The sequence below is a fragment of the Gadus chalcogrammus genome, chromosome 9 (genome assembly GCF_026213295.1).
Source record: "Gadus chalcogrammus isolate NIFS_2021 chromosome 9, NIFS_Gcha_1.0, whole genome shotgun sequence".
NCBI lineage: Eukaryota > Metazoa > Chordata > Actinopteri > Gadiformes > Gadidae > Gadus > Gadus chalcogrammus.
In genome coordinates this window covers 21,694,150-21,721,849 of record NC_079420.1, presented here as the reverse complement: position 1 = coordinate 21,721,849, position 27,700 = coordinate 21,694,150, and the positions used below count along the sequence as shown (strand labels likewise).

The window sequence follows — 27,700 nt, the reverse complement described above, 5'->3', positions numbered from 1 at the left end:
TGCCTCAGGTAGTGCTTTAATGTTTCCAGTTTAATCTTGCGAGGTCTCTGGTCCCACGGTCCGTGTGTCTGACTGTCCGACTGTGTCTTACTCTGTGACTGTCTGACTGTGTGAGACTGCCGCGTCTCCAGCAGAGCAGAAGACCAGCGTGTGTGTGACGGAATTCTTCCGCAGTCCACGCTATTTGAAAGGATGCATCGTTCTATCTGACCTTGTGCATTTAGTTAGGGGTGTCACCTTTTAAAACATGAACATATCCATTAGTGTGGCTTGAGGTGTATTTTGATCTAATGGTGTTTGGATTCCTTAACAAAAGAAAAAGGGGTTAAAATTAGCCTACATCCTTTTCCAGAGCGCAACTGTGATGAGTGACTATTTATAAATTAACAGAATATTATTTTGGGAGACAAATAAATCATTTTCATTGTGTTAGATTAGTTATTAGAGTAGGCCTCTATTTGTTATTTACATCAAACTTATATTATGTGTAAATTGTATGAAGGCCTACAGTAAAATAATAAATTATTTTTCATGCCCTCCTCTAGACTTGTTTTTGTGTTTAATAAATCAAGCGATACATTTAAGCCGATCATTCTGTTAGAACCAGGTCTATTCAATAACGAGCAACGTTTATCCCGGCCCCAGCTTCACATTATTCTGCATAACCTTAATCATCAGCCGGACAGAAAGGGTTCACTTTCGTTTTACTAGGCATTGTGTATATTTATCTGTCGAAGCCAAATAAAAGACCTAGAAATTATAATAAAATTAGAAAGCGAAAAGCAGACGAAAGCGTTCCTTTTGCTTGGGCGATTGGACCTATTTAGATTAGGCCTACTAAAGCCAAATCCTTCGTTTCCGCCTTCATATTCTTCATATTCTGCCTTTCTCTCAGATAAAAGATTAACTTTTAAATAGAATTGTTTAAATAGGCCGAACTGTAAAAAGAGTCAGGCCTACCAACGCCTATTGTTTCCCTTCCCTTGCACAGTTAAATAACGCAAAACAATAATTTGTCATGTTTTATTATTTCCACCTACAGAAAATTATATCAAAAATCTTAAAAGGTCAATGGACTTTTTTTGTTACAACATTTCACAAAAACTCACTAATGCATAAAATCACATGTCAGTGAATCCAGATGCTCGGCCGCACCTATTTGCTGATACTTCACCAATATAAACGGCACCGTCGTAAAAAAGAGATAATCCAGTTCAAATGGCTTACATCACAGGTTTGACAATCAGGTCTACAGTCCTAGACTACACTAATTAAAACCACACATGGAAACATGCCATTGACACGTCGCCACAAGAGAAAGGACACAGGGTTTAGAAATAATGTACAAATGTATAGAATAGTTGGAGCACCGGTTAAGTAAGAGGTTAAAGTCAACATCTTAAAGCTGCACGTTACACTGAACATTTTCGGGATAATACCTGGGATTTAATAAGAACATCACATGCCTGAACTATAACTGGTTTTCCTTTTGGACAGAACAAAGGAGCCGACAGCAGCCGCGCCTGACGCGCCACGAGCGCACTGACGACGCGCCAGGACGCACTAACGACGCGCGCGCTGAGGTGGAGGCGGCCGGACCACAAAACACGTGAAATGTGTCTGTAAAACACAATGCGGCTGTGCCTTTTCCTTTCTGATGTCTTGTAATTAACACATGTGCTTATGTCATGATTTACGAATGTTACACCAATGAATCCCGTCTCCTATCCCGGTAGGTCTACTTTGAGGTAAATTAAACAAGGCTATAGCCATCTTTCCAGGGCTTTGATAGATATTACGTAAAGTAATGGTACACTTGGCTTCCATAAATGTGCGATATCTAAAAGTGATAGTTTTACATTTCACCAGTGACGGGACACGGGTTCAGCGACTCGGCTGCTTGTAGTTACCGTTGATCTCCTCGGAGATGTTGACCGCCTCGGCGCCGAGCGGCAGTCTGTCGCTGTACTCCGAGCCCATCTCAAACTCCTCCGGGTTCGTTTTGGATGAGGAGCCAGGGATGGATTCCGTGGCCGCCACGCTTCCCTCAAGCTCCCCCTCTCCGTCGATGTCTTCTCCGTCCCCCTCTCCCTCTCCCTCTCCCTCTCCCAGCTCGCTGGGGTCCAGGTTTTTCTCGGACTCCACAAAAGAGGCCCGAGGATCAAAGTCCCCCGCTATCTGTTTCTCCATCTGATCTGGATTCTGAGCCTTCATGATTAACTTGTACGTCTTCCCTTGATACTTGTATAATAAATGGCAGCAGGTGGCTCCCAGCAAGGGAACGGTGGCCAAAGCCAACAGGAAAGTGCTGACGATCACGATAATCAGCAGAGATGGGATTTTCTTCCTCGTGGTGAAGACAACTTGAACTTGACAGTCCTGGCCTCCATAGGTGAGACAGAGAGTGTAATTGGTACCAGGTTGCAAACCATGGAAACGATAGGCATTAACGCCCTCCTCTATTTTGGACCATTGAACCATTGAGTGTCCGTTGCCAGATTTCACACAAAGGTACAACATGTCGAGAGGTGCCTTTTGTGCTGCCGTTTGGAAAAGGCTGAATATTTCTTTATTGACGGTTTCCAGGTTTTGCGTTTGACTGAGGTGTAGGTTGGACTTGCTGCTTGGCAGCTGAAGAGGGTTGAGCTGTACTTTGGCCTCCGTCTCTGAAACCTCCAAGGCAATAACGCCAAAATCAAACGTATACTGCTTGAGGTCGTCCAGGCTGAGGTTGAAGGCATGGTTGGAGATGTATTCACTGCCATCGTTTACTCCACACTTGCCGGCAAACGTCAGCTGCTTTCCGTTGCCGACCACATGGTCCGTTGCACCATGTTTCCCTGAGGTTCCCGTTGGAGAAACGTTGGCCTTGCCTTCAGATTTCGGCCAGTTGATCACGTTGTTTCCGGACTCTTTAGGGCGTGATGGCTTGGCCACGGTGGCGGTTTTCGGCCCTGCCGTCTCGTGGACGGAGTTCATGGTGTGCTTTTGTGTTCCAGTCAGAGCGAGCTTCACGCTGCTTTCAGCCCTCCCTAGCTCGTTGGCTGCTGAGCAGCTGTAGTTCCCATCCTCTTTCTTGCTCATACTGGGGATGATAAGGGTGCCATTTTGAAAGACGTGGAAGCGAGACCTGGTGGCTTGTTCATTGATGGGCTGGTCGCTCTCCTCCCCGGCAGAGGGGATGGTGAACTCAAACTTGGGGCTTCCAGCGTTGACCTCCCAGGTGACCTCAGGTTTGGGGTTCCCCTTGGCCTCACAGTTCAGGACGACCATCACGCCTTCGTAGATCTGAGTGGTCTCCAGGTTGGGCTGGTAGCTGAGGACGGCGGTGGGGGGCTTACAGTCCAGTTTGGGCATATTGGACACCATGATCCCCTTCAGGTCCTCAGGCGCCCCACACAAGATCAGTTTCTGGTCGGGGACGGATATCTTGGTGTTGGCCAGCCAGTCTCTAACCCATTCCAGGCGACAGGAGCAGGTGAAGGGGTTGTCGAAGATCTGGAGGTGGGACATGGAAGTGAGGCCGCTGAAGGTGTCCTCCACGATGCTGGTGAGCTTGTTGTGGTTAATGCGCAGGGACCGCAGCTCCTTGAGCGTGGAGAAGGCGTCCTTTGGCAGGTGAGTCATCTCGTTGTTGTTCATCTTCAGGAGCTGCAGGCCTGTGAGGTTCTGCAGATCACCCCATGGAAAGTTGACTATTTTGTTATGGCTGACATCTAGGTTACGCAGCTGCACCAGAGGGGCCAAGGTGTTGGTCTCTATGGTGACGATCTCGTTATGGGCCAGCCACAGGGACGTGACCTGGGTGACATTCACAAAGCTTTTTGCCTTCAGCAGTTTGATCTTGTTGGCGGAGAGGCTGAGGGTGGTCGTGTTGGGAGGCAGTCCGACCGGTACCAGTAGTAGGTCTTTGTACGCACAATCCGCAAACTGCAGGTTCCCGAATTTATCCACGCACGTACACAGTTCTGGACAAGCCCTCGCCGAGCCAACCAGTGTCGTCCACAGAGCCACGAGCTGCAGGAGCCTCAACGCCATTTTCACCACCTGTAAATAGGACATGTCTAGATTTAAGAACATGTGCAGCCAAGGTGGGAGACCAATATGCTTCAAATGCAATGTGGACCGTGCAGTGTAGAAAGCACCCTTTGTGAACCCTCATGAATAAATCACATTTCTGCAGGGAGAAATAACCCACTGGACATAATAGAAGGGGTGTGTCAAAGTTTATAACTGATTAAAATACGTTTTCAGACAATAATGACAAATGCATCGGACAGACTTCAATGTCAAATACTACTGTCGACGTCAGCACAAAACTGAATCTATATGGCCACCGAACAAAGCAAAGGTTTTTGGTTTCACTACAATTAGGCGCACAATTCAAGGATACAGACAACACCCAGTGTCAGGAAGCGGTTGTGCTCCAAAGTGATCTGAAAGTGATCCGAAAAGATACGGACCTGTCCGCAGGTGAAGCGGGTGCACGTCGAGCATCATATGCATTCGAAAATGCTCCGTGTTGCCATCATTTAAAATACAACCACAGAGACATTTCATGCCTGCTAAGAAAAAGGGGATAGGACTACTTCATAGTAATTCTGACTGATATGTCACTGCGGTAACTTAGTGAATCGTCTTACCTGATGTACTTCAGTTCCAGCGTCTAAAAGCACACTGTGGAAGTTAAAGTAGGTCTTTATTACAATAACTTTAATGGTTGTAAAACACCGTATCCTCGGATTTGGTAGGTCCTATTGAATTACTTTTGAAGACCACGGTAGTATGCATAAAAGGCGCTTGAAGAAACATTTTCCTCCCGGTGATGCGCGGTCGGACGCCTCTTCTCCTCTCTGCAGAGTCAGCTCCACTGCGCGCTCCCGCCACCGCGCAGGAAGAGAGGATATCGTGAACGCGCAGCCTCTCCCACCCTTCATCCTCAGTATTAAAGATACAGAAGCTCCGGATAACCCACCCTCAAAGAAAATTCATAATTCAGACGTTTGTTTAATGTATTCACCCATCACCCAAGTCTAATCTTTGACCTCATTTGGTTTGGAAATCCAATGTTCATACAACACAATCAAACAGACGTTAATGTGCGCTACTTTAAATATGTAAATGGTTTCAAAGATGGGCATCTGTTGTAGTTGTCGGTTCAGCGTTATTTGGACACCCTCCAACAAAAAAATAAAGTAGGAAGTGAAAGCTTGATTGAGTATTTCAAACACTCAAATGGTCCATATGATGAAAACCTATAGGCCTAAAAAACATTTTTGTCACGCGATATTAAAACAATTCTCAGATGCCACATTTTAAATCAATAAAAATCTGAAGAATCATCTGGTCTAGCTAACTAGACCAGATGAAATCAGGCTTGCGTGAAAAACATTTCCTACTTGTTTTTGATGTGGCGGTTTCGTTGGCTACCAATACAACAATAGTTTAACTTTAAAATAAATGCCAGTCAAAATGATGATATGCTCATCCAAGTAGACTTCATGATTATTCATGAAAACCAATTGAAGCCTGCATCCCTGAAAGTGTCTTTCTAAACGCAATCCTAATATTCTGTATGTCTCTACTGCCATCCTCTGGTAGACAAACGTGCATCTTTCTTTCGTTTTGTCTCTATTGAGTTCTTGTAAAGGCATTTTAAGGTAAAGAAAAGCACTCTTACGTCCCCTAGTGCTCTCATCCGGACATTACAGGCAGGGCCGTGTCTAACGAATGGGCTGACCGGGCCGTAGCCCCAGGCCTCGCCGCTAGGGGGGCCTCCGGTCGCTGAAGGTCAAATTACAAAAATCCATAAAAAAAATAAAATAAAAATAAAAAGAGCAAAAATGCCGGGCCAAAGGAAACACGAGAGCGGAGCAAAAAAACGAAAATTAGATGAAATAAAAAAGGAAAGAGCGAAAGAATTATTACAGAAAACACCCAAATTAACCAACATGTGGAGGAGTAATCAGCCCGCTGTAGCAGCTACCACCAACAAAGATACAACTGTCAGTGACGGAGAGCAGCCAACCACCGCTAGCCAACTAACCAGCCCAACTAGCCAGTCTGCTAGCAATAGTGCCACAATCTCTGAGGAAACAAGTGATGGAGAAGAAGCAGTGGGTAATTTGGAATTATCAAGAACAGGCTGAGAACGACAATGTTGGAGGAGAAACTTAACAATCTGACTTTAATGTCAATTGAGCACGACATGCTGGCCCAAATGGACTTTGAGGAGCTCATTAATGATTTCGCACGGAAGAAGAGCAGAAGACGGGCCTTCTGAAGTCCCTTGGTGAGTCATGTTTGCCGCGGCGGCCTCCTCTATATGACCCAGCCCCATTAATGTGTAAAATAGTTTTAGCTTGTTTGTGTGCACATTTCAAACAGTTCACCCCAAATATGTTGCATCGTACATTCCTGCCTGTCTTCTTGCTTGGGGTTTGTTGTGCGTAACCGGACATGTACCAGGGCGTTACTCCCGGAGTAAATTAACCATTCAATGCCCAAACCGTTTGAGCCATAGCCGGGGCCTTCATTGACCTTTGTTTAATAGCCTACAATAGGCCCTACATTGTTTTATAGTTTTTGATGAGTTTACAAAAACAGGATGCGTTTCTATAAATTAAGTAACTTTCAAAAAACAGTTCATTTATGTTGTCTGGGCCTAACTTGCTGTACTTGATAGCAAATGCATTGTAGGGCCTATTACTTTTTTCCTACATTTTCAAGTAGGCCAATTCAGATACATTTTGTTTCCCCATCCTCATTCTGTCAGCTTTGTCAACACTACTGCAATTATAATAAAGCTACCCTTGAATTGAAATGAATTTAATTGAATTGAAATCATATTACCAGTTCACTTTAAATAGTCTGTCATAGATTGGTAGGCCTACTGTGTACGCTGATGTGTCAGTGGGTTTGTGTGAGGTCATGCGTCAGAACATCATGATATGAAGGGCCTCACCCGGGTAATTAGCCCCGGGCCTCAGAAAGTGTTAATCCGGCCCTGATTACAGGCGATGAAGCATTTGGCGATATCAATAGATGCACCGGTCAATAGATGCAAACTAGATACAAGGTAAACCTGAAAATTATAATGGGGGTAAGACAACCAGAAAACCCAATTAACTGGGAGGGGGGGGGTTGATTCTCGTTCTCAAATCAAGTTAATCTCCGTGGGGTCTATGATGCATGCTGTGTCAAACTTGAGAGGAGGCTTCCTACAACCTCACACCTATTAAGGAAGTTTGTGTTCAGTTGGCCTTGCAACATATATTAAAATATCAAGGAGACTCGTAGAGACGTGACTGCATGGTATGAACTCTGTTCCTTTAATGGCTTCCGCTACTCGTTGCCTAGGTTACATACAGAAAGTTCTAACCCCGTATTACAACTCATATACTACATCCCCCTTTCTGACTTAAGGATGCTGTCTAAGAAGATGCATAACTAAAAAATAAAACTTCTGTTAAGAAAACTTTGCCATGGTTTGTTACTGGAAGGCGGGACCCCTCTGGAAGGCAAGGTAGAGGGCGGGCCCCTTCTGGAAGGTTTAGAAGGCGGGACCCCTCTGGAAGGCAAGGTAGAGGGCGGGCCCCTTCTGGAAGGTTTAGAAGGCGGGACCCCTCTGGAAGGTAAGGTAGAGGGCGGGCCCCTTCTGGAAGGTCTGGAAGTTCTGGAAGAGGGGCACAGTCAGGAAGGAGTAGGGTTCAGGAACCGGACAGGGCTCGGGGACCGGAGTCAGCTCAGGGGCTGGAGAGAAATGTTGAACCGGATGGCACTCCACACTCAACACCCCCACTCTGATAGTCCGTAAGGCACCCTCCAACCCAGGCCTTGAAGAGACAGCGCTGCACGTACGCCCCAACACAGCCTCCAACAAAAAGAGCGTCCGCTGGGTCCAATGATGGTCGGTTCATTCTGTCACGGTTAGCGGGTGGCAGGCAGGCTGGTAGGACCCAATAGCAGACAGTTCAATAAAATGATAATTTATTAACGCAAAAGGCAAGGAACACGGGTGACGCGGGTGACGCGGGTGACACAGGGAACACAGGGAACACAGGGAACACAGGGAACACACAGGACACAACTCACCACAAACTAAAATGATCCGACAAGGAACAAAGGAAAGATAAGGGCTTAAATACCAAACACACACAGGGCAGGCACGCCACGAGTAACAGCTGAAACACATTAGGGGAGGGAGCAGTAATCACACAGGAGGGAAACTTGACCGGACATGGGGAGAAACAAGACAGAGATACCAAAGTAAAACAGGAAACACACCAAAACAAGACAAGGAAACTGACCATGACACACTTTTCAACAACATTTACTTTAACAACATTTGCAAATCCCTTTCTCTCTTTTTTTTTACGAACAGTCATAGTCTTTTAGGTACACTGGAGGTACTCTCATTCTGGAAGGCACAAGTCCTTCTTTTACTGGTGTCTGCTGCCCCGAGTCACAGGGATTTTCAGGTGTGACAGGTGGGTTCACCGCAGTGGATGCACCATCCTCAGGTAAGTCTGTGCGTGTTGCTGGTGCAATGGGGGTGGACGAGAGATGGTACCTGTTTCTCCGCAGAGTGCCCCTAGGGTCTCCACAATGTAGGATTGTGGAGTGCTTGCATTTGACACCACTGTGGCTCTCTCAAGTATGTCCTTGACCCACACATGGTCACCTTGTCGGAGGAGTGGCATGTTTCGAGCTCTGTGATGACGGTCGTAGTTCAGTTTGCCTGTTCAGTTCTTTTTAGACTGTTCATGTCTGTCCATCCAGGGTTTAGCTGAGATGGGATGACGGGGACAGGTGTTCTAATGTTTCTGCTCATGAGGAGCTCTGCTGGACTGTGTCCATTCGCCAAAGGAGCGGCGCGTTAGGCCACGAGGCCAAGGTAAGGGTCACTGGATTTCTATAGGATGACTTTGATTGTCCTAACGGCCCGCTCTGCCTCATCGTTGCTTTGGGGAAGTGGGGGCTGGATGTGACATGGCTGAAACCCCACTCTCGAACAAACTTTCTGAAGTACTCGGATGCAAATTGTGGCCCATTGTCTGAGCGCACCACATCTGGTATGCCATGACGTGCAAATATGGATTTGAAGTGCTCCACCACCGCCTCAGATGTTGTATCAGTGAGTTTGGCTACTTCAAAGAATCTGGAAAATTAGTCTACAATGACCAGATAGTGCTCATTATTTTCTGTCTGCAATAGATCTGCCCCCACAGTGGACCATGGTCTTGCTGGGAACTCAGGGGGTTGCAGTGTTTCTCTAAAGTTGGTTCTCTCCCGACTGCAAACATCAGCTGTGTCAGGTCTTTGCTAAGGCCTGGCCACCACACAGATTGCTTGGCCCTATCTTTGCATTTAGTGAGTCCCTGGTGGCCCTCATGCCGTTTGTTCAGCATATCTGCTCTAAGTGACACTGAAATAACTATTCTACAGCCGTAAAGTAGCAAACCCTCATTAACTGTTAGCTCACCAGAGAATGGCAGGTAGGGATGGAATGCTCTTTGTATGGAGAATTTATCGGGCCAGCCCTCCTTGCTGTATCTCTAGAGTGTAGTAGTAGTAAGTATTTTGTCTGTAACTGGCAGGTTTTCCATCACAGTGTCCACGTACAGGCTCACCTCTTCTTCCTGTAAGCCCTCCGCTGTGTTCTCGATTGGCGCTCTGGAGAGCACGTCAGCAGTGGCGATGTCCTTGCCTGGCACATGTGAGATGGTGTAAGAGAACCTCATCAGCCGTATACGTAGACGCTGTATGCAAGGTGGCAGTTCATCCAGACTCTTTGAGCCTAGCAGGGGAACCAAAGGCTTGTGATCTGTCTCTACGTGGAAGTCCTTTCCTATAAGGAACTCTGCAAATCTCTCACAGGCCCTTGTTGTGGCCAAAGCTTCTTTTTCGTTTTGAGCATACCGCTGTTCGGCGTTGTTCAGGGCTCTCGAAGCATATGCCACCGGCTTCCAGTCTTTTTCATTTCGTCGCTGGAGGAGAACAGCACCCATGCCGTGTGAAGATGAATCTGCTGTGAACGTGTGTCTGCATTTGGGTCGTACAAGGCAAGACCCAGCGGTGTTGTAAGCTCAGCCTTAATCTGTTCAAAGGCTTGCTGCTGTTATGGACCCCAGGCCCACATTTTTGATTTCCTCAATAGATCTCAGAGAGGGCGCGTTTTCTCAGCCAGGTGAGGCAGGAATTTTCCCAGATGATTGGTCATTCCCAAGAAGTGCCTCACCTCACTGACGTTACTGGGCTCTGCCATGGCTTTCACAGCACCCACCTTGTCAGGGTCTTCACTGACTCCAGTGGCGTCGATAAGTTGTCCCAGGAACTTTATCCTGCTCTTTGAGAAGTCACATTTGTCATTGAGTGTCACCCCTGCCTCCTGCAGACGTGTCAATGTCTTCCTTAGCCTCTCATCATGCTCACATTGCGTGGCACCCCATATGAGCACAACGTCCACCTGACATACAACACATTCCAGGCCCTCCAGGATACGAGACATGAGTTTTTGGAAGTGCTCTGGAGGCTCTTAAGTGTGCTTAACAGATGGTAGTGGATGCTTCTCCCTCATCACTGACCTGTTCAGCTCCGTGAGGTCGGTGCAAATCCTGACTCGGCCAGTGCTCTTGGGCACCACAACCATGGGTGTACACCATGCTGTAGGCTCCTCCACCTTTGAAATCACTCCTTGCTGCTCCATGCGAGTGAGCTCTTCTCTTACCTTTGGCATGAGTGGGAGAGATATGCGTCGCGGGGTCGAGAGAGAAAAGGGCTTTGCTCCTGGCTTCAGCACAATGGTTTACTGGTTTACTCTCCCTCCATTTTCCCTAGTCCAGAGAAAAGCTTTGGAAACTCTCTTTTCACAGTCTCTTTTGTATCCAGGCTTATGTTATTCACGCGAGCAACCAGTTGAAGGCTCATGGCGGCTAGTTCACCCAGGAGTGGCGTACGTAGCCCATCAACAACATAAACTTCCTCTTGTGTGCTTTTGTTACCCTTACTGAGAGTAGCTGTACATTTTCCATTCACCTTTAATGCTGTCCCTCCTGGTCCATAAATATTCTTTGTGACTCTGGACAGTTTGCTGAACTGGTCCTGGGTGTACAACTTTGCTGGGATTGCAGTGTTTAAGATGCACTGCTCCAGTGCATCTTAAACACTGATTTGTGATTGTCCACTTTTACCTCTGTCTTCCATGGGCAGGCACCTGTGGAATCCACAGAGCCCAAAAACGCGACGTCCTCATCGCTGTATTCCTCATCGTTGTTTTCCTCATCGCTGTCTTCCTCAGTCACTGCAGCTACATGAACTCCCAGTTTTTTTTTTATTTGGCAGACTCTAGCATAATGTCCTTTCTTTCGGCACTGGTTACACACAGCCTCTCTAGCTGGACACTGCTGCGGATGATGCCCTCATGTGTCCCCGCATCTGTTACATTGTGTTTGTCTTTCCAGTGTCTCTTTATGAGATGTCTTCCTATCTCGCTGCTTGCTTTGCTTTGAGCCGCTGCGCTGCCACGATTGCATACTGTCTAGCTGAGTGCTACTGGCTTCTGCTTTAAAGTTTGTTTTTAGCATTTCAAGTTGCTTCTTTACCTGCTCACTTTGTCCTGCCTTGTTAATTGCCTTCTCCAACGTCAGTTCAGGGTCCATCTGCAACTGTTCTGAAAGGTGTTTATCCCTCAGGGCCACGACTAGACGATCTCTCACCATTTCGTTGTGTAGAGCACCGTATCCGCAGTACTCAGCAAGGCAATGCAGCGAGGTGTGGAAGCTGTCTGCTGACTCGCCGACTTCTTGTTGCCTCTGGTTGAATTTAGCCCGTTCGAATATAATGTTCCTGCATGTTACGAAATGTGCTTCCAGGTTATCTTTCACAGTACCATATAGTCTCCCGCCTCGTCTGCGTATAAATGCCTGTTCTCCCATTGAGTAAATAAACGCATTGACCTGATTTTCCTCGTCCTGAGCGTCCATTCCAGACGCGATGCGAAATCTGTCTAATCGTTTTATCCATTTCGTCCACTCTTCTGCTTGAACTGTTACGTATTTTAAGAATCTAAGCTACCCACACATAGACCAAAATGAAGCAGGACCAAACATATAAGCCGTAAATACTATACATAGCCACAAGGGGAGCAAGACCTTATTAGAGGCTGCTCCAGCCACAGATGGCAGCGCCTTTTAAATATATGAAGAAGCCAAAGCCATTACGGCACCCCGGCCACGCCCACAAGGCCACGCCCACTTGGCGGTCTCTACCTGAGGACACGAGGTGGGGATCGCCAGAGATTTTCAGCGACACCCGCGAAGGGTCACGGGCCTCTGCCCGTGGCCCATAGTAGCCAGAGTTATTATCTCTCACACGTGTTCTACACGATTCCTAGAATTCCCTCCGTATAGCTTCACTTACCATGCCGAAACATGCCGACTACTTTATAATAAATAAAGTGAGTTAAAGTAAAGCAACCCGGGATTGGACAACTTTCTTCGAGAATATGCAATAGATGGTGACCACGACGTTTGGAAGAAAGTCCCGAGAATCCCGGCGGGCGCGACGCTAAAACAACTTCAACAGGCCACACACGTCTGAGGTAAGTAGAACTCAGTGTCTTAAAGATTTAATCTGAAATAGGATTGGTTATAAGAACATTTAGGTGTAAGTTTGTTTTAGCCACCGTCCGATCGTGCTGCTCCAGAAGCCTAGCATAACAACACGTGTAGATCAACGGTTGCAAGGAACACTGAAGGCCCAACCTCCCCCTTTCTTCACACTTGAGTTGTTTTTAGTACTCGTCGTTAACGATCATTCTTGGTACTGGTTGAGAGGTGAAGCCCTCCACTATCGGTCTCTGTATAGATCGGGCCAAAATAGTATATTAACGAGAGTTATCTTTCACTTCTCCGCTGAGGCCGGCAGGGTCTGTGTTCCTAAAGTGCATACTATCTTATCTGCCGATCCGCTAAATGCCACCCAAGACTGCATGCTTCATTTTACATTCAAGTCTGTTGGTATTTTGTTATTAAAGACGATGAATTATTAAGGTAAAAGACCCTCCAGTCTCCCTACACACGTGTACCCCCCCCCCCCCCCCCCCCCCCCCACCCTTTGTCCCAGTCTTCCAGGTCCGGTAGTCAGACCCCCCCCCCCCCCCCCTCCATCCTTTTGTCCCAAGTCCGATCGTCAGATTCCCCCCTCCCCACCCTTTGTCCCTGCAAACTTTCTCTTCCCCTACCCTTCCTTATTCATATTGCTTAGAGAAGGCCACTCGCCTCTCTATTGTTAGTTAAATTGAAATTCTTGTCTTATTGTTCTTTCTTCCCCTTGCCCCCTCACACCCTCACACCTAGCCATGTGTTGGAACAAGGATGTAAATTTAGCCTTTGCAACCTGTGTTTGTGTGCATTGATCTTAATATTCTCTCTCTCTCTCTTCAGGAAATAGCAGTATATGCAGTAACGAATGCCTAACACTCAGACATTATGTTTTTCAAGGTTGCTGGGCCCTTCTGTCTGTTTTCATGCGTTTTGTGTATCAAAACAGGAGTGCAATAGACACGGGTTGTGTCATGCACAATGATATTAGAGAACCAGGATGGTTCAAATAGACACAGGGTTCAACTGCTAAAATAATATGTTTAATTAATAAATGATGCACATGGTTTTAACCGGTGCACAAGGCGGGAGTTAGCTCAACTGCTGTAGTTCAATTACAATAACATTTGTTTCATCCGATAACTTCAGAATTTTTCTTTTAGGTTCAGTTTTTTGTTTTGTTTATAGAATATCACCATATATTTAATACCCAGATGTGCATAATTGTTGTAGGTTTGGATGACCCTTTGTTCTGCCTAGTTTTAATGTATCGATTTGATGTTGACCAACAAAAACTAGATAATTCATGTAATGGTATAGTTAAGTCTAATGTGCAATTTTGATTAGTATACAACGCAGCCGTAGAGGTACACTTGCGCAGTTTTAACCCAACTGGTGTGAGTGCCTCACTAACCCGCCGTGGAAGCAAATTTGCTTTGCTTTGCTTCTTCCGCGAGTCTTGAGTGTAACCACGTGGTGTACAGTTTAAAGAGACGGCGCGTCTTCATGACGTCGGTTTCTTTTGTTACCAACCTCCGCTGGGCGGGGGGGGGCCCAGCTAAAGTGTTACAACCTCTCTCCCTCTCTCTCTCTCTCTCTCTCTCTCTCTCTCTCTCTCTCTCGCTCTCTAAGGTAAATGGTGAATGTCTCGAAGTTAAGCCGAGACCAACAATAAGTAAATGGTGAAAGCGCCGAAGTTAAGCCGGGCCACCATAAGGTCAGCCTGTCCTCCTAGAAAATACGACCGCATAGGTCGTTTGTACCGCCCCAAATTACGACCCGCTGGAGCGTATTTAGCGCCTCTAGCGGTCATGCAAATAACGACATTCTGAAGTCTCGGGGCCGCTCGTGGACGCTCGTGGTTGCTCGGGACGCGCGTAGCCATATTAATCGTTATTATCTGAATGGGAAATGCAATATTTTAGGACAGATACACAATTAAACGTGTTTCTAATGACATTTCTAGCGAGAAATGTACATTTTCCTTGCATAATCTTCATTCAGTGATTGTGTCTGATCTTTAGTTTTATAGTTATTAGGAAGATTTAATCGTCTCGCTCGCATGTTTCAACAACATCAGGTTGGGGACGCTGCTTTCTCTAAACTAGCAGCTCTCGTGTTTCCTGCGTTTGTGTTATTAAACCGTTACTTTATGTAACTTTTAATGATATTGTAATAACCACAGGCGAGGTATTGAGCGAAGTAAGCTTGATAGCAGGTTTATTGGATTCCACAATCGGACAGGCAGGCACAGCTCCACCGGAAAACTACAACAACCAAAACTCCCGCCCGGAAGGAAACCCCCGGAACCCCCTCTCAGAAGGCCCGCACCTTCCTCCCAAACCCTGTGACGCTAAAATATCATCTTGTTAGAAACCCGTTTATCTGAGAGCCAACCCAGTAGCCAAAAGCATACGTTGACAGTGTACGTTTTCGTGAACACTGGATTACGTCGCATTTCAACATAAAATAGCGTGCTAAGCACACGCACGCACGCACGCACGCACGCACGCACGCACGCACGCACGCACGCACGCACGCACGCACGCACGCACGCACGCACGCACGCACGCACGCACGCACGCACGCACGCACGCACGCACGCACGCACGCACGCACGCACAATGCATTTCGCTGCTAAAACAACAACTTGGGCTGCTTCTCTGACATTTTGGGTGGATTTTGAACGGTATGTGGGCAGGACGTTTTTTGCAGGCAGGACCTGGCAACCCTGCGCTGTTGCCCGAGGTGAAGAAATGCTCCGGAGCAGATCTGGATCCACCATGGCCAAAATAATTGTCATGAATAGCATGAATAGATTCATGCATTATCATTCAACTTGAACATGTGTTTTTACAGTATATAGTGGTGGAGGGATGACGTATGTTGGCAAACCCGGAAGTGAGCGTCGACCTGGGTTTCCCTTGACAAAAAGCCAACGGGTTTTTCCATTGGATTTTGGATTATTGCAGAAAAATTAGCATCTTTGAAGCACCTCCACAAAAACTGAAAAAAATTAATAATAATAATAATAATAACCGTGCCCCAAAGAACGAAATGTAAACCAATGCATTCTGAATGGGAGTGTTTCTCCGATTTTTCCATGCTACACAGAACGAAATGTAAACCCATGCAAATAAAGACTTCATGGTCATAATAATTAAAATATCATTAAGCTACTACTGAGTGTGTAGGGAGGTATTCTATTTTCTTCAACGGGGCTGAATTGACCGTCATGGTTGCTATGGTGGTTGCCAGGGCCGCTGACAGGTTTGGCTGGGCCCGGGACAAAATTCTCTCAATGGGCCCCCCCCCCACACACCTCTCAGTCCCTACCCTACCCTTAAATGACGGAAATTCAAAAAAATACTCATTACTCAACAAACAATTTATTTGAACATTTTAACATTAACTTTGTGTGCAACTATTTAGGTGCGAAATGCCATGCGCCAGACTTTTGTGGTGGCAAAGTCATCAATGAGGTCATTGAAGTCCAGCTTCTTTGCAAGCTTGTGCTCTATGGAAAGCATTGCCAGCCCGTTGAGCCTCTCCTGTGACATCTTTGAGCGCAAGTAGTTTTTTATTAGCTTCAATTTGCTGAAGGCTCGCTCACCTCCAGCCACAGTCACAGGCATGGACAGGAAGATCCTGAGCAAAATGCAGAGGTCCCCATAAATGCTCTGAAGCCCCATTTCGTATATGGCATTCAAAAGATCCAGGGATCCAAGATTTTCTTTGAATGTTGCACTGTATATTTTTTTAATGTGCAGGATTTGGTCTTGAAGGGACTCCGTCAGGTCACTCTTGTACTTTTCAGTGAGATTTTTGCAGGCTTCCTTGATGCTGTCCTCCGGCATCTCCCTGAACTTCCAGAGGACACAGAACTCACTGCAGATCTGCTGCATGGACTGAAATCTTGTTTCTAAGTGGGACATTATACTGTCCATTGCAGCATTAAACACTTTGTCCCGAAAGAGGTCCTCTGGGCTTTGCACCTCTGTCTCTGTCTGTTGCTCATCAAAAAAGCGTTTCCTCTTTCGAGTCTTCACTTCAATCTTGGCACTGATGCCCATGTCAGTGGCAACAGCAGTTGCCTCTTTCAAAAAATTGTTCCAAGAGGAACGCAATAATGCAATCTCCACCTCCAACTCTTTAATATTAGCTGCTTGGACATCCAATGAGATTGTTGAGGACTGACTTATAATGTTCCTGTCCTCGATACATTGTAGCACCTTCGTCCAAAATGTGAGGAGCAAGACAGCATTAAAGGATTGAAAGTAGGTTTTCAGCCCATGTGCCTCAGCTTTTGTGTCATTGCTCAGGTTTCCTGTTGAAATGAGTGTGTCAAGTGCCTGTATCACGCTTGGCAAATGTTTTGCCACTGGGCGCACAGCTTCAATCCAAGCACTCCATCGCGTGTCTGATAAGAGGTGAAGAGAACATCCCAAAACTTTTTTGAGGATTCCCCACCGTTGAGGACTTCCACTGAACAGTTTGTACAGCTGATTTACAAAGCCAAAGAAAAGATCAACTTCTGGGCAAGCTCTGGCAGCATGGACACCAACCAAGTTTAAGGTGTGAGATGCACATGGGGAGAATTTGGCCAAGGGGTTCTTATCTAGTATGCGCGCTTGCACCCCTTTCACCTTTCCAGCCATGTTTGCACCATTGTCATAGCACTGACCCCTACAATCAGCTAGGTCTATTCCATGCTGGTCAAGTGCTTCCTCCATCATGTTGGCTATTTCCTCTCCTGTTTTTTTGGAAAAATCTTTGAACTGAAGGAAACGCTCATTAATTTCCCATGCATTTTCAGGGGAGGTTTGACTGACATACCTCAGTAACAATACATTTTGCTCCACATTAGAGATGTCTGGGGTTGCATCACACATAATTGAATAAAATGAGGTCTCTTGCCTTTCCTTCAAAATAGCCTTCAGGACACGTTGTGCACAAAGTTCAATGAACTCGTTTTGGCTGTCAGGTGAGAGGTAATGTGCTTGCAGCCTTTTGCCCTGTAGCCGCTGCTGTCTGATGTTTTCCACATGATCCTCTAGGACAGCGTCATACCTCGATAATAGCTCAATTAAGCCCATGAAATTACCATTATCTGGTTCATCAATTTTGTTTGAGCTGCCCCTGAATGGCATATTTCAGAAGGCCAAGTACAGGGTCACATCCAGCAGTCGCTTCAGTAGTGCTTTGTTTTTTTCAATTTCTGTGTCCAGCAATTTCTGTTGTTCACTATCAATTCCAGCTGTATGCAAGACAGAATGTTGCAGGTTTTTCCATTTCCAATAGCAATGTTTGTGTGCCACATTTCTTTCATGTTCTGGGAATCTTTCATATAATTTTTTGCATTTTACTTTGGAAATCTGCATCCCATTTGTAGAATTTAGTGCACTTGTTGACCTTTTCTCTACTTCATGAGAGAAAAGTAAACATGGAAGGCAAAATAAGGCTTTCTTCGTCCTGCTATAGAGAATCCAGTCCCTATCGTTTTTTTCCCGTCCATTGTGAGAGGAAGAATATGTGGTAACCCTTCCTTTTACAGTCCCCTAATTACTAGGTATTTACCCGGTACATACATGGTAAATTATAGTGTATTACTGGGTAATTACCACTGGTAATAAGAAGGTAAATACAGAGGTAGTTACCCGGTAAATACATGGCAAATCATAGTGTATTACTGGGTAATTACCACTGGTAATAAGAAGGTAAATACAGAGGAATTATCCGGTAAATTATAGTGTATTACTGTGTATTTACCACTGGTAATAAGAAGGTAAATACAGAGGAATTACAGCTGATGTACCAAGTAAAACCTCCACTATTACCCATCAACTCAACTAAGTAGCGTGTAGTTGTAACTGTTTTAGGTTCGTAATAACTCCGACATTGTGTTCTTCCTAGGAAATTAGGCAACCAATTCTTAGAAACACCTATTATCCAAGGTTTATGTTGGTAACAGCCCAAATTTAATGATGTACTATCTAGAAATTAGCATAGTACTTCCCAATAAAATACTTTTTCTTAGTTATTATTCATAGCTACACCCATTTAGAAAGGGTTTATTTGATTTACCACTATGGAATTACTTACCTGGTAACAACATCTGCAGGAATCTGTTTTCCTCTAGTGTCATGGTACATCTTCTTAAATACTGGGTACGAAGCAGTTTGTTTCCATGGTATTACCAGGTTCTTACCATATCATTTATAATAGATATATTCCATTATCCATGCAGTCAACACAAACATGTACCATGTACGTTCTGCGACATTACCAAGTAAAACACGACAATTTACCCAGTAAGTAAGCTGAAATTGTACTGTAAAAGGAAGCCTCGTTTGTTTCCATGGTATTACCAGGTTCTTACCATATAATTTATAATAGATACATTCCATTGTCCATGCAGTCAACACAAACTTGTACCATGTACGTTCTGCGACGTTACCAAGTAAAACACGACAATTTACCCAGTAATTAAGCTGAAACTGTACTGTAAAAGGAAGCCTCGTTTGTTTCCATGGTATTACCATGTTCTTACCATATAATTTGTAACACGATATTCCCTTTTCCATCTAGTCAACACAAACTTTTACCATGTACGTTCTGCGACGTTACCAAGTAAAACACGACAATTTACCCAGTAATTAAGCTGAAACTGTACTGTAAAAGGAAGCCTCGCTTGTTTCCATGGTATTACCAGGTTCTTACCATATAATTTATAATAGATACATTCCATTGTCCATGCAGTCAACACAAACTTGTACCATGTACGTTCTGCGACGTTACCAAGTAAAACACGACAATTTACCCAGTAATTAAGCTGAAACTGTACTGTAAAAGGAAGCCTCATTTGTTTCCATGGTATTACCATGTTCTTACCATATAATTTGTAATACGTTATTCACTTTTCCATCTAGTCAACACAAACTTTTACCATGTACGTTCTGCGACGTTACCAAGTAAAACACGACAATTTACCCAGTAATTAAGCTGAAACTGTACTGTAAAAGGAAGCCTCGCTTGTTTCCATGGTATTACCAGGTTCTTACCACATAATTTGTAATCTATTATTCCCTTTTCCATGCAGTCAACACAAACTTGTACCATGTACGTTCTGCGACGTTACCAAGTAAAACACGACAATTTACCCAGTAATTAAGCTGAAACTGTACTGTAAAAGGAAGCCTCGTTTGTTTCCATGGTATTACCATGTTCTTACCATATAATTTGTAATACATTATTCCCTTTTCCATCTAGTCAACACAAACTTTTACCATGTACGTTCGGCAACGTTACCAAGTAAAACACGACAATTTACCCAGTAATTAAGCTGAAACTGTACTGTAAAAGGAAGCCTTGTTTGTTTCCATGGTATTACCAGGTTCTTACCATATAATTTGTAATACCTTATTCCCTTTTCCATGCAGTCAACACAAACTTGTACCATGTACGTTCTGCAACGTTACCAAGTAAAACACGACAATTTACCCAGTAATTAAGCTGAAACTGTACTGTAAAAGGAAGCCTCGTTTGTTTCCATGGTATTACCAGGTTCTTACCATATAATTTGTAATACATTATTCCCTTTTCCATGCAATCAACACAAACCATATATGTTCTGCAACATCGTTCACCAGTAGTTAAGCACTTTAATTGTTGTTATAAAACCCCAAACCACTGTTGATGAAAGGCATATTAAAATTAAACAAAATCAAATGCTTATCTTTAAAACAATGCATATCTCACAAACAGGCACTGAACACTGAAGAAATCGGACAAAAAAAAGAGCCGTCCACATCAACTCAATTTAAATGTTACTGATGGTGTTTTCATAAAACACATGACATTGTTATGGCAAGTGACCACAAGGAAGACTGCTTCAACCTCTTCAATTTGAATAAGCGGTGAATGCCATGCAGCAATCTGCCTATGGGAGCATCTTTGTGGTCATTAGCAAACCAATGAGTCCACTCGATGAATGAGAGATGACTCTTTAGTGTCTTCTCTGTGAGGTATCCCTGCAGTCTCCACATCTAGGATTTGAAGGCTCACCAAGACCTGACCAGGTACCTCCAAATCTCCCCTTCCATACTGTAATAAAGAATCAGAAGACAAGAAAATAAACATTAGGACTGTCAATTAATGAACATTTCTAGAACATGTAGAACTCAAAGATTATTTTGTTTATCAGTTAAAAAAGGATGCTGGTCCTCTGGCCATTGTGTTTGGTCATATTGAAAAGAGAAAAAGGCATAGCCATAAATACAGTTAATAGGACGGGAGGGGACAGGCTTGTTAGCTCCGGTTAGCACTTTAGCATCGAGCTAGCGGAGCTTCTGTCATTCAAATAACTCGGACATGTTGTTTAAAACCTATAAAACCCAATTTATTAAAATATCCGGATTTAATCGGGCTCTCTCTCCCATAAGTACAGTTAATAGGACGGGAAGAGACAGGCTCTGTTAGCCCCGGTTAGCGCGATGCTAAAGAGCAGCTCTACCGGAGCATGCCACCTCAACAGGTGCAAGTTAGCCTCCGGTTTGATATTCGCCAGATATTCGGTTTACCACCCAATCGGCTTCATCAACATAAGTGCAATACATTACGGGCTTAGTATGTTGAGGAAGGTGCATCGAGAAAATCTTCTCAAACACATGTTGTCGCCATTGATGTCTGTGCAACAACGTCATTTACGTTCTGGCTGCCTGCTACCTGTTTTAGGGACCGTCAACAAGTTACACTCACCGACTGGTGGCAGAGACGTTACCATGGAATTGTTTCTGGAAATAAATCATATAAAATAATATAAACATCACTAAAAAAAACATTTTGTCACCTGATTGTAGTAGTAGTTGCCAATGGTGGGCTGCTACTTACTGCAGGTAACTTTGCTAATATATTGCATTATTGTTAAACGGGATGCAATTAATAATTTCAAATATAGTTTAGTCGATTTTTGTCGAATATTAAACTATTAACTTCATTATGATTAACTATATTGCAATATATTTGTGTGATTAATTTCCTGAAACAATTCCATGGTAACGTCTCTGCCACCAGTCGGTGAGTGTAATTTGTTGACGGTCCCTAAAACAGGTAGCAGCCAGAACGTAAATGACGTCGTTACACAGACATTGATGGCGCCAACATGTGTTTGTGATTTTCCCGATACGGTGTCCTAAACCGTCCTCAACATACTAAGCCCGTAATGTATTGCACTTATGTTGATGAATCCGATTGGGTGGTAAACCGAATATCAAACCGGAGGCTAACTTGCACCTGTTGAGGTGGCATGCTCCTGTAGAGCTGCTCTTTAGCATCGCGCTAACCGGGGCTAACAGAGCCTGTCTCTTCCCGTCCTATTAACTGTACGGGAGAGAGTCCCGATTAAATCCGGATGATTTAATAAATTGGGTGTTACAGGTTTTAAACAACATGTCCGAGTTATTTGAATGACAGAAGCTCCGCTAGCTCGATGCTAAAGGGCTAACCGGAGCTAACAGCCTGTCCCCTCCCGTCCTATTAACTGTATTTATGGGTATGCCTTTTTCTCTTTTCAATATGACCAAACACAATGGCCAGAGGACCAGCATCCTTTTTTAACTAATAAACAAAATAATCTTTGAGTTCTACATGTTCTAGAAATGTTCATTAATTGACAGTCCTAATGTTTATTTTCTTGTCTTCTGATTCTTTATTACAGTATGGAAGGGGAGATTTGGAGGTACCTGGTCAGGTCTTGGTGAGCCTTCAAATCCCAGATGTGGAGACTGCAGGGATACCTCACAGAGAAGACACTAAAGAGTCATCTCTCATTCATCGAGTGGACTCATTGGTTTGCGAATGACCACAAAGATGCTCCCATAGGCAGATTGCTGCATGGCATTCACCACTTATTCAAATTGTAGAGTTTGAAGCAGTCTTCCTTGTGGTCACTTGCAATAACACTGTCATGTGTTTTATGAAAACACCATCAGTAACATTTAAATTGAGTGGATGTGGACGGCTCTTTTTTTGTCCGATTTCTTAAGTGTTCAGTGCCTGTTTGTGAGATATGCATTGTTTGAAAGCTAAGCCTTTGATTTTGTTTAATTTTAATATGCCTTTCATCAACACTGGTTTGGGATTTTATAACGACAATTAAAGTGCTTCACTACTGGTGAACGATGTTGCAGAACATATATGGTTTGTGTTGATTGCATGGAAAAGGGAATAATGTATTACAAATTATATGGTAAGAACCTGGTAATACCATGGAAACAAACGAGGCTTCCTTTTACAGTACAGTTTCAGCTAACTTACTGGGTAAATTGTCGTGTTTTACTTGGTAACGTCGCAGAACGTACATGGTACAAGTTTGTGTTGACTGCATGGAAAAGGGAATAATGTATTACAAATTACATGGTAAGAACCTGGTAATACCATGGAAACAAACAAGGCTTCCTTTTACAGTACAGTTTCAGCTTAATTACTGGGTAAATTGTCGTGTTTTACTTGGTAACGTTGCAGAACGTACATGGTAAAAGTTTGTGTTGACTAGATGGAAAAGGGAATAATGTATTACAAATTATATGGTAAGAACATGGTAATACCATGGAAACAAACGAGGCTTCCTTTTACAGTACAGTTTCAGCTTAATTACTGGGTAAATTGTCGTGTTTTACTTGGTAACGTCGCAGAACGTACATGGTACAAGTTTGTGTTGACTGCATGGAAAAGGGAATAATGGATTACAAATTATGTGGTAAGAACCTGGTAATACCATGGAAACAAGCGAGGCTTCCTTTTACAGTACAGTTTCAGCTTAATTACTGGGTAAATTGTCGTGTTTTACTTGGTAACGTCGCAGAACGTACATGGTAAAAGTTTGTGTTGACTAGATGGAAAAGGGAATATCGTATTACAAATTATATGGTAAGAACATGGTAATACCATGGAAACAAACAAGGCTTCCTTTTACAGTACAGTTTCAGCTTAATTACTGGGTAAATTGTCGTGTTTTACTTGGTAACGTTGCAGAACGTACATGGTACAAGTTTGTGTTGACTGCATGGAAAAGGGAATAATGGATTACAAATTATGTGGTAAGAACCTGGTAATACCATGGAAACAAGCGAGGCTTCCTTTTACAGTACAGTTTCAGCTTAATTACTGGGTAAATTGTCGTGTTTTACTTGGTAACGTCGCAGAACGTGCATGGTAAAAGTTTGTGTTGACTAGATGGAAAAGGGAATATCGTATTACAAATTATATGGTAAGAACATGGTAATACCATGGAAACAAACGAGGCTTCCTTTTACAGTACAGTTTCAGCTTAATTACTGGGTAAATTGTCGTGTTTTACTTGGTAACGTCGCAGAACGTACATGGTACAAGTTTGTGTTGACTGCATGGACAATGGAATGTATCTATTATAAATTTTATGGTAAGAACCTGGTAATACCATGGAAACAAACGAGGCTTCCTTTTACAGTACAATTTCAGCTTACTTACTGGGTAAATTGTCGTGTTTTACTTGGTAATGTCGCAGAACGTACATGGTACATGTTTGCGTTGACTGCATGGATAATGGAATATATCTATTATAAATGATATGGTAAGAACCTGGTAATACCATGGAAACAAACTGCTTCGTACCCAGTATTTAAGAAGATGTACCATGACACTAGAGGAAAACAGATTCCTGCAGATGTTGTTACCAGGTAAGTAATTCCATAGTGGTAAATCGAATAAACCCTTTCTAAATGGGTGTAGCTATGAATAATAACTAAGAAAAAGTATTTTATTGGGAAGTACTATGCTAATTTCTAGATAGTACATCATTAAATTTGGGCTGTTACCAACATAAACCTTGGATAATAGGTGTTTCTAAGAATTGGTTGCCTAATTTCCTAGGAAGAACACAATGTCGGAGTTATTACGAACCTAAAACAGTTACAACTACACGCTACTTAGTTGAGTTGATGGGTAATAGTGGAGGTTTTACTTGGTACATCAGCTGTAATTCCTCTGTATTTACCTTCTTATTACCAGTGGTAAATACACAGTAATACACTATAATTTACCGGATAATTCCTCTGTATTTACCTTCTTATTACCAGTGGTAATTACCCAGTAATACACTATGATTTACCATGTATTTACCGGGTAACTACCTCTGTATTTACCTTCTTATTACCAGTGGTAATTACCCAGTAATACACTATAATTACCATGTATGTACCGGGTAAATACCTAGTAATTAGGGGACTGTAAAAGGAAGGGTTACCAAACTTTTTTTCCACCACATTCTGAACCATTAGGTCTCGCAGGCAACACTTCTGAAGGGGCTTTGTCCAAATGACAGTCCATTTGGGAAAACTTTTTTTCTCTATGGGCTAGAACTACAAATCTTGCATATGTCGTTCTCGGGGCCCCGGGAAATGTGTGTCAACATTTTAGCATCCCTAGCTATCTCGAAAAGGCTGGAAAAGGGGCGTGACCTCCAACAGTACAGTCACTGTAAGACAGAGGTTAGTTTCTAGGCCCCATTTTTTGCGGGATGGAGGTGTACATTTGTGGCTTAATGTGTGTAGACACCGCTGGCCTGTGGCCACGTCTTTGAAGTCTGGGGTCAAAAGGTCAAAAGGAGCCGGCACCACGCCGCTTATGAGATAACAAAAAGTGAATCTGTATTTCTCTCATTACATTTTGTCATTATTGAAGAGAGGCCTGATTCTCAGATATGCATATTGGACTGTTAGGGTATAGGTCTGGGAAGAACTTCTGGCCAAAATCTTGCAAGCGAGCCGCTGGGTGCAGGTGCAACGAGATGGAGCACTTGCTGAGCCTGGACTTTCATAATCTTCGCTCTGTGAATGTAAAGGATGTTTGGTCGGATGTTACGACGAAGAATCATAATGTGAATGGGAATATTCTATAAATCTCTTGATATCATCTTTCGTCTCAACACTTCTGCTGCAGCCACTTAAAGTCTCACTCCGAGAACCTTAAAATATGAATCAATCCATTAGAAGTATGAAAATATGTTCCCGGTGGTGCAACAGAGCAAACAAGGTGTCCTTTGACATCTACGTTTCGAGACGATTGCAACAGTGCCACACATGATCATATTTGAATATGTTTCGGGGTAGTAATTAGCTGTCGATTTTGGAGGCCTTTATCAATAATGACCAGCTATAGATTTGCTTCCCGATGGAGATTTTTGACAAATTACATGTTAATTAGCATCTACACCAGGGGTGCCCAACCAGTCGATCGCGGTCTACCAGTAGATCGCCGACAGATCCCAAGTCGATCGCGAGGGGTGAAGAAAAAAAAAAAAAAAAAAAAGTTTTTTTTTTTAATTTTTTTAATGAAATTAAATTTGCGCGGGACATATACGCGCGGTAGCGCATGTGCTGTTAACAGCAGTTGAAAGCCGTCAACAGTAGTTACACACTCCTAAACGTTGGCATGGCTGAGGGGAAACAAGCTAAGACCTACCATTTTCACCCTGAGTGGGAGGAAGATTATTGATTATCGTTGAGAAGGTGCCGTGCGCAGACGGAATGAAACCCCCACTGAAGTCCGTAGGTTCACGATACAACCCCCCCCCCCCCCCCCCCCCCCCCGTCCGTCCGTCCGTCAACAATTGTTCTCTACCCCCCCCCCCCCCCCCCCCGGCTTGAAGGTAGGTTTGCTGGTAGATCTCGGGAGGTTGGCTACTTGAAAAGTAGATCTTGGGTCAAAAAAGGTTGGGCACCCCTGATCTACACGTTAAGCTGAGTCCAATGAGATCAAGCTCGGCCTCTTGCTACACCGAGATCATGTCCTAGACCTAGGTGTACCATGTAAAATACATGTTACCATTAGCTAGAGTGTCGTTCTTGGTGTCATTGGACTCAGCTCAACGTGTAGATGCTAAATAACATGTCCTTTGTGACAAATCTTTATCGGGAAGCAAATCAATAGCTGCTCAGTATTGATTAAGGCCTCCAATTTCGACAGCTAATTACTACCATTAAACATGTTCGAATATGCTCATGTGTGGCACTGTTGCAATCGCCTGGAAGCGTAGATGTTGAAGGACACCTTGTTCGTCCTCTTACCCCACCGGAAAGATATTTACATGCTTCTGATTGACTAATGAATTGATTCAGCTATTCCCCCACATACCGTTCAAAATCCACCCAAAATGTCCTAGAAGCATCCCAAAAAAAAAAGATATTATTGGCCATTTTGGCCAACGTTTTGAAAGTAATAATATTTGAGGGAATATTTTTTTGTTGTTGTTTTAGCAGCGAAATGCACCGTGTGCGTGTGTGCGTGTGTGCGTGTGTGCGTGTGTGTGTGTGAGTGTGTCTGTGTCTGTGTGTCTGTGCGTGCGTGTGTGTGTGTCTGTGCATGTGCGTGCGTGTGTGTGTGTGCATAACACGCTATTTTATGTTGAAATGCAACGTAATCCAGTGTTCACGAAACGTACACTGTCAACGTAGGTATGATTTTGGCGACTGGGTTGGCTCTCAGATATACGTGTTTCTAACAAGATGATATCATTAAAAGTTACATAAAGTAACAGTTTAATAACACGAACACATGAAGATTATGCAATTAAAAAGTATATTTCTCGCTAGAAATGTTGTTAGAAACACGTTTAACGGTGAATCGGTCCTAAAATATTGCATTTCCCATTCAGATAATAAAGATTAATAAAGATCATACACATTCACTGACTGAAGATTATGTAAGGAAAATGTACATTTCTCGCTAGAAATGTCATTAGAAACGCGTTTAATGGTGTATCTGTCCTAAAATATTGCATTTCCCATTCAGATAATAAAGATTAATATAAGCTACGCCGTGTTCCGGAGCCGCGGGGGATTCTGGGAATTGGGGTTCTCAGTTGACAAATGGGGCTTTTGTTAACTTGTTTTGTTGTTAGGATTAAGTGGGGTTAATGGGTTCGGGATGTTATGTGGTTGTGTGTTGTTCTATTAACATTGTTCGTGTGTTCATTATTGTCGACACCGTCACCGAGAGTGACGTGACCATCGTTTCGAGCAGCTGTTCCGTGTTGAAGTCTCGTTCAATAAAAACCAACTCTC

The 27,700-nt window shown here is 43.8% G+C and overlaps 1 protein-coding gene across 1 annotated transcript; it reads right to left on the bottom strand.

Moving 5' to 3' along the window:
- Positions 1-1,017: 1,017 nt before the first annotated feature.
- On the bottom strand, positions 1,018-4,950 carry LOC130388836 (immunoglobulin superfamily containing leucine-rich repeat protein 2-like). The gene is made up of 2 exons (XM_056598394.1): positions 4,644-4,950; positions 1,018-4,047 (listed from the first exon to the last, which is right to left on the bottom strand). The coding sequence occupies exon 2, from the start codon at positions 4,036-4,038 to the stop codon at positions 1,885-1,887; it is 2,154 nt and encodes a 717-aa protein (XP_056454369.1). The 5' UTR covers positions 4,039-4,047; positions 4,644-4,950; the 3' UTR covers positions 1,018-1,884.
- Positions 4,951-27,700: the final 22,750 nt, after the last annotated feature.

Excerpts from the sequence above, each read along its gene's own strand:
- LOC130388836 (XM_056598394.1), bottom strand. The coding sequence starts at position 4,038 with ATGGCGTTGAGGCTCCTGCAGCTCGTGGCTCTGTGGACGACACTGGTT.